At 38.6% G+C, this 7,182-nt stretch overlaps 1 protein-coding gene across 2 annotated transcripts in view; it reads left to right on the top strand.

Annotated features, from left to right (window-relative positions):
• The first annotated feature begins 712 nt into the window (after positions 1 to 712).
• The window catches only part of alkbh3 (alkB homolog 3, alpha-ketoglutarate dependent dioxygenase), a 34,458-nt gene continuing 27,988 nt past the window's right edge, over positions 713 to 7,182 (top strand). For both annotated transcript variants that reach the window (XM_034233324.1, XM_034233323.1), the window contains exons 1-7: positions 713 to 835; positions 1,777 to 1,860; positions 2,657 to 2,766; positions 2,886 to 2,920; positions 3,024 to 3,071; positions 4,137 to 4,240; positions 7,009 to 7,097. In XM_034233324.1, the coding sequence (XP_034089215.1) occupies positions 1,785 to 1,860; positions 2,657 to 2,766; positions 2,886 to 2,920; positions 3,024 to 3,071; positions 4,137 to 4,240; positions 7,009 to 7,097 (462 nt within the window). In that variant the 5' untranslated portion in view covers positions 713 to 835; positions 1,777 to 1,784. The remainder of the gene's footprint in view (positions 836 to 1,776; positions 1,861 to 2,656; positions 2,767 to 2,885; positions 2,921 to 3,023; positions 3,072 to 4,136; positions 4,241 to 7,008; positions 7,098 to 7,182) is intronic.

Raw genomic sequence — 7,182 nt, 5'->3', positions numbered from 1 at the left:
AAGGACAGACATGTAAGAAATACAAATCATGAATAGAGAGATGTCCTTTATATTAACAAAAACAAAAGGAATGGAAGCTAAGCAGTTTGATTCCATTTCATGTTTTTAAAGCTAGGATAGACGCTATACAATCAGAAAATATTGGTGTCTGTAAATGCTACTAGTATACAAACTGTAGTATCATATAATGTCCTTTGTTTTCTGTCATGTTTGTATTAATGTTTGGAACTAATTGAAGCAGGTCACCATTGTAAAAGAGGTCTATGATCTCAATGGGTTTTATCTGTATAAATAAAGGTTTTGAATTGAATTGAATTGAATTACATGTGAAAAAAACAAACAAGTTGCTTCTCTTTGATAGATATTCAGAAATCGTTAAAAACCTATTTTGACATTTGAAAATCTTTGGTTTTATAAAATAGATAATCATTTTTAGACACAAAAAATTATGAATATTAGTAGAATTAAGCAATGAACAAAAACAAATTATATTTAATGTGTAAAAGATCATCAGCAAATATCTAAAACTACTTTCAAGTGTTGATAAACAAAAGGCGATATCTTTATAATATATGTTTGTCTAGTTTGATTAATCCCTGGCTCGGTTGTTCTATTTAATTTGCCTACTTCTCCCCTTATACACAAAAAACATGTTATTTTGCTAAAATAAATGAGAGAACAAATAAAAATGTAGCGGTACCTTACTACGCCTCTCTGTTCCGGGTAGGATTTATTTTTTTGTAACACGGTTAAATGGCTGCTTTCAACTGACGTCCTAGCTCATGTGGAGTTTCTCTTCTCTTTATAGGCTTTATTGCTTTTAGCAGCCTTTCTGGTAAGCAGTTTAAAGATTTGTTTCAACACAAGTTATCCGGATATTAGTTTTTCATTCTGAAATGTGAAAAGTGTTTATTTTAATAACTATAAGCGGGTTTAGCTAACTAGCATGTTTCTCTCAACCTACCAGTCAGACTAGCTATTAGCTTCACTAATTAACGATAAAGTCATGTTATACATTTTGTTTTTGGTTGTTTTTTGTCAACATGCCACTTAAATGCAACTTAAGCAAAGCAGGTATGAGTTACACCATCTCTGCATAATCTCTCAGGTTGAATACCAAGTACATTTTCATATACAACGAATTTGCTTTGTAATCTTGATGCACGATAATATTCACAGTAGGAGAAAAAAGTACTAAAAAAGTTAGAAATCTTCAAAAAATGTAAAATAAAATGTGTAATATATACATTTCAGTTTTTAAATGAGAAAATACCTGTACAGTATTTGAAATAATTCATTTTGAAACATACCAAATGAATAAATAAGACACTTCAGAACATTAAAAAGCAATCAATAAGTCATAGTCTTTTGCCTCTAGTAAATCTTTTGCTGAACCTGTTGCTAGTCAAGTGAACATTCCTTTTCAGTAGCATGTATAATGTTCATAATCTAGCAAAAAGTCTTAGTTTGATCAGCAGATATTGGGGAGGTTGGTGTAAAAAAAACAACAACATCAAGACGAAAAGCAGATCCATAAAACGACATCAAAGATTGTGCAGTGAAATACAGAATAATGGGAAATAAGACTAATGAATGCCATTATAAAACATAGAGTTTCAATACCTAAAATACTTGAGTTAGCATTACACAACGATATACTCCTTTATTTCCTCACGAAGCTTTGGGTTTTGTATCTTGCACAGCACAGGTGTCCTTATCTCTGGTTCGTGGAGAATTTGTTTCCATGTTGAGGAAATCTTGTCTGTCACTCCCCAGATGATTTGATGTCGGATAAACGTCAGCGTGCCAGAGTCCAGGGCTCCTGGGCCAAACAAGCGCCGAAACCCTCTGCTCCAAAGGGTAAGTTAAGAGTTGATGTAAATATGTTGTATTTGTAGTATATGTGACTCCCTCTGTCTGCTCCCGCCTGAATGAGTATAGCAATATACATGTAATGGTGTCTTCACAGGTCTCACTAAAAGATCTATTAGGAAGCTGCAGCTGATTCAGAACGCCGCTGCTCGAGTCCTCACTAACACTAAGAAAGTGGATCACATCACTCCTGTTCTGAAGTCTTTACACTGGCTTCCTGTGTGTCACAGAATAGATTTCAAAATACTGCTGCTGGTTTATAAAGCACTGAATGGTTTAGGCCCAAAATACATTTCTGACCTCCTGCTAAATGATGAACCATCCAGATCTCTCAGGTCTTCAGGGACTGGTCAGCTTTCTGTCCCCAGAGTCAGAACTAAACATGGAGAAGCAGCGTTCAGTTATTATGCTCCAAATATCTGGAACAAACTCCCAGAAACCTGCAGGTCCGCTGCAACTCTGAATACTTTTAAATCCAGGCTGAAGACTTTTCTTTTTGTCGCTGCTTTTAATTGAACTATTCACATCTTAAACTGCACTGTAACTTTTATCCATGTACCCGTGTTATTATTTTTGTATTATCTTTGCTTTTAAATGAGTGTTTTTAAATGTGTTTTCTTAATGTCTTTCATTTTTGTAAAGCACTTTGAATCGCCTTGTGTTGAAAGGTGCTGCATAAATAAACTTGCCTCGCCTTGCCTTCAAGACCTGGATGCTGGATTTTCAGCCCATCTACCTGGCTGGTATGGAGCCGACATCTTTCTTATATTTTGTTTTTTTCTAGTTGCAGTTCCGAACAACCAACAACCCAAACATGAAAACCCAGCCCCTACTTCTTGGGGTTGTGGGCCCCAGAAAACACCTAATACTTTTGAGTTTCATCAGCCCTCCAAGGTAGATGGCAAACACAAAAGTCACCTTTGAATTTTTGGCCCAAATTGGTCATTTCAGTCGATTAGAACGTTTCTTAACAAAGTGCTTAATCTGTCTCTGTTCTGTCTTTTCTATCACAGCCAGTTAGAGCTGTCCCACCAGAGAAGGTGATAGAGTAAGTATTTGTATACAACCAAATCAAATGTGTTTCTGTCTCGTTCCTACTAATGTTTTTAGTACACCATGCACATGTTGGCTAACACTCATCATTTTGACAGGCAGGCAGGTATTCATGAGATCAGCGATGGACCATCAGGAGTGTCCATGTGAGTACAGTGTATTTGTATAGTTAAAACATACTTTAAATCCACTGAAAAAGAGGTGAATACCAGTGTGATGAATGATATACATCTGTGATTGAGTTTTAAGTCCACTAGATGGCAGTAATCCCTTAATACCTTATTCTGAGCAATCTGTGCTGTTGTATTTGCTGTAAAGTGGCTATTTTTATTATATGTACAGCACTTTGGCTCGACCAAAAATCATTTATAAATGTGCTATATAAATAAAACTTGATTTGATTTAAGAAAAAATGGTTAAAGCTCTTGTGAATGTCATGGCTTCTGCCTCTCCACACATGCAAGAGGGCTATGTTTTTTAAAAGTCTGAATATGTTGTAACATGTGCTTTACATAAGGCCTACTGAACAACATTTGATTTACTTTGAGACATCGAGCTTCTGCTTTTATTAAGATTTAAATACATAAAGCCACCAAAAGAGCAAGGAAGCTTCATGGATATCCAGTAGGAACCTCTCAGTTAATAATCTGCAATACATTTGATGATCGTGGCCCTGATTTATCATGTTTTGAGAGAAGAGCTTGTAAAAAAAGGTGTAAAAGGAGAACACGTACATTTTACAACTAAACTGAAACATAACGAAAACTACATGAATCACTCTGACAGCTATCTTAAACTGAACTAAAACTATTTTTAAACGAATATAACCTTGATATCAGGACTAGGGATTTCTGATTGTGCCCTTTACCCACCATGGTCTCCCATTATGGACTTTCCAGCACAAACACTAAATCGACAGTCAAAGTCAACTTTATTGACAATCTTTCAGTTTGTGTGTACAGACAGAGATCGAAATACCGTTTCCCACAATCCCGAATACAAAAATAGAAATATATATATATAAAAATATGTATATACACAATCAACAGACACACAACAATCAATACATACAAAAATAACAGTCACTTGAATATCTTTGGGAAATGTACATCAGTGCAAGACTGTCCATAGCAGAGTGTGCTACCTTCTGCTTATTCACATAACTTTTTTGGGTACTTAGCCTAAGTGTCATGGTGTTTCCCTCCGTCCAGACTGCGGCTGCTGCCCGGGTTTCTTCCCCCAGAGGAGGCAGACTGGATGTTCAGTAAACTGCTGGCAGAGCTGCCCTGGTCCCAGAAGACCAACTACAGACAGGGTGGGTACAGATAAGGATGAGTAGTAGTGTGTCGGGGGGGGGAAATGAGACACTGTGATGCACCCTCAGCGTAAACAGGGTTCCCCACTGCAGCTGGTGTCATGATGGGTTCTAGTTTATTTCAGTGCTGCTGGGCACTGACATTATATCAGGTTAGATTTTGGATATCGTAATGAGTGTTGTTTTCTCCTGGTTTTAAAGGGCTGCTGTAGACTAAGAGGATGTCACTTTCTCATTTGTATTATATCCATATTTCTGAAGATCTTATTGAAACTCTCACTGTGTAAATATTTGATGAAAACACCTACAGTCAACCGTGCAGAATTATGAGATTCAAGTCAGAATTTTGCTATTTTCAGTGTCATATGTGGCCCTAATCCTCTTCCATTAGAACATTTCAATATTAGGTAAATAATAGCGTGATTTTGATTTGATTTGATATACTTTATTAATCCCTGTGAGGAAATTGTTTCTCTGCATTTGACCTATCCTAGTGTTAGGAGCAGTGTGCTGCCATTTTGAACGGCGCCCGGGGAGCAGTGTAGGGAACGGTGCCTCGCTCAGGGACACCTCGGTAGCACTTGGTCTTGCCGGGACTTGAACTGGTGACCTTCCAGTTGCCAAGCCAAGTCCCTATCGACTTCGCCACCACCGCCCCATATTTTAACTATTCGTCTTAGACCTTTTTAGACGTATTGAAGAAGATCAGAAAGCTACATCCCCTCTACATTTCATAAACTGTGTTACAACTAGATTTGTTTAGTGATAGTTTATTGTTTATCCAAGAAAGTACAGTAAATCTGTGATAGTGACAAAAACTGTAGACTCTTTGCACGTGTCTAAGTTGTGCAATGGCTTCCTTTCTCAAAACAGTTGGCCTTTTCCCTTTAAAAGGAAAGAATATCTCTCACTTTGTACCCAGACAGACTGTTTACAGCGATAGTTGATCAGCAGCCAGACTTTTCCTCAGTCAGACGTCCTCTTTCTCTCAGCTGGCTGGCGTCCATCTTGTGTGTTTCTCTGCGATAGCGCCTTCGCAGGCAAACAGCACGATAAAGAGCGAGATAATCTCCGAACACAGATCATAAAGTTGAGTAATCTCAATCCATCACTCCTGGGACTTTGTCAACAGAGTCCATGTGATGTTTGGGTTAAAGAAGAAGTGGAAAAAGGATGTTAACCCCCTCACCCGTTAACTCTCCTACGTCCTCTGTCACTTATCGTGATTTGTTGGGAAAAAAAAAAGACCTTGACTTTGTTTTTCCGACCGTTACTCACGACTCTAAATTGGATCATTTGATTGAGTTTGGCTAATCTCTTCCCCTGATGGCATCTTGTAATGGAAAGAGTACCGCTTTTCAAAATGAACAAATGATCACACACGGTATTAGCTCTGAATAATTCAGTGCCATAATGGCTGTTTGGAGCAGTTTGTTTTGGTGGCACTGTGTTAGCGTACCAGAGAGCCGGCCAAAATACACTCATGGCAGCAGATTGGTTCCCGGAGAAAGAGAGAACAACTGAGGAAGACCGAGAGAAACTGAAGCTTTCCTTGAGTTAGAAATATATTCTGGTGCAGAGGATGGTTGTACACGTGTGGTACTGCCGGAAAGGAATACATTCAGAAGCAACTTTGTCAGCTTTTGCCCTACTTATAGTCATTCGGCAAAAACAAGATGTAGCAAGTGCCTTGACCCAATTACTGATGCAATAAAGAGATGGATTGGACAAAAAGTGTCCACAGCTGCCGTTCTCTTTGAGGCAGACCATTTTCAAAGTGTATTTAAGGCTTTCAGTTGTTGACTTTTTGACTTTTAAACGTTCATGGGCTACGAAGTCAAATGCAATGATAACCACTTCACCAAATGTCAATAACATCAAATAAATGATTTACGGAAAGACCAGACAAAATCACGCTCTTATATTTATCAGTGGGTCTTCTGCTGAAAGTGTGAATGATTTGGCATACATCTCAGACTGCTTCAGGGTAAAGACGGCAGGGAAGTATTTGGCACAACTTCATAACAATTGCACCAAATGCTGTAAAAAGAAAGCCCGAAACATCTTAGTATTTTTATGCATAGATACACGCTGCACTTTGTTAATGTTATTCATTGTATGTACTTTAAATGGTGTGTCAGTTTCCCTTTCTCATTGTCGAGGATGCATGCCTCTTGTGTAAGACAGAAAAGCATTTCATTGTATTTAAATACACATGACAATGAAGTTGGAACTTAACATGCATACCACCCGTTAGTCCTTTTGTAAATTCATCAGTAGATACATTTTAATCTTGAGATATCACCTTCAAGAGAAGATGACTTTAAGTCTGGATGTCAAGCAATGACACTTTTGAGTACTGACTAAAAGTGTGTGTGTGTGTGTGTGTGTGTGTGTGTGTGTGTGTGTGTGTGTGTGTGTGTGTGTGTGTGTGTGTGTGTGTGTGTGTGTGTGTGTGTGTGTGGTGTGTGTGTGTGTGGTGTGTGTGTGTGTGTGTGTGGTGTGTGTGTGTGTGTGTGTGTGTGTGTGTGTGTGTGTGTGTGTGTGTGTGTGTGTGTGTGTGTGTGTGTGTGTGTGTGTGTGTGTGTGTGTGTGTGTGTGTGTGTGTGTGTGTGTGTGTGTGTGTGTGTGTGTGTGTGTGTGTGTGTGTGTGTGTGTGTGTGTGTGTGTGTGGTGTGTGTGTGTGTGTGTGTGTGTGTGTGTGTGTGTGTGTGTGTGTGTGTGTGTGTGTGTGTGTGTGTGTGGTGTGTGTGTGTGTGTGTTTCCAGGTGAGGGGTACGAAGAGCCCAGGCTGACCTGCTGGTTCGGAGAGTTGCCGTACACGTACGCTCGCTCCACCATGGACGCTAACACACAGGTAGGACAAACTCGTTTCACCTCCAAGGCTCCAAAACAAGCATTCATTTAATTATTCATTTTATTTTTTTATTTCTTCACTTTTT

Source organism: Gymnodraco acuticeps, unplaced genomic scaffold (assembly GCF_902827175.1).
Source record: "Gymnodraco acuticeps unplaced genomic scaffold, fGymAcu1.1, whole genome shotgun sequence".
Lineage (NCBI taxonomy): Eukaryota > Metazoa > Chordata > Actinopteri > Perciformes > Bathydraconidae > Gymnodraco > Gymnodraco acuticeps.
The sequence above is the reverse complement of the archived record's forward strand: the minus strand, read 5'-3'. Positions and strand labels throughout refer to the sequence as shown.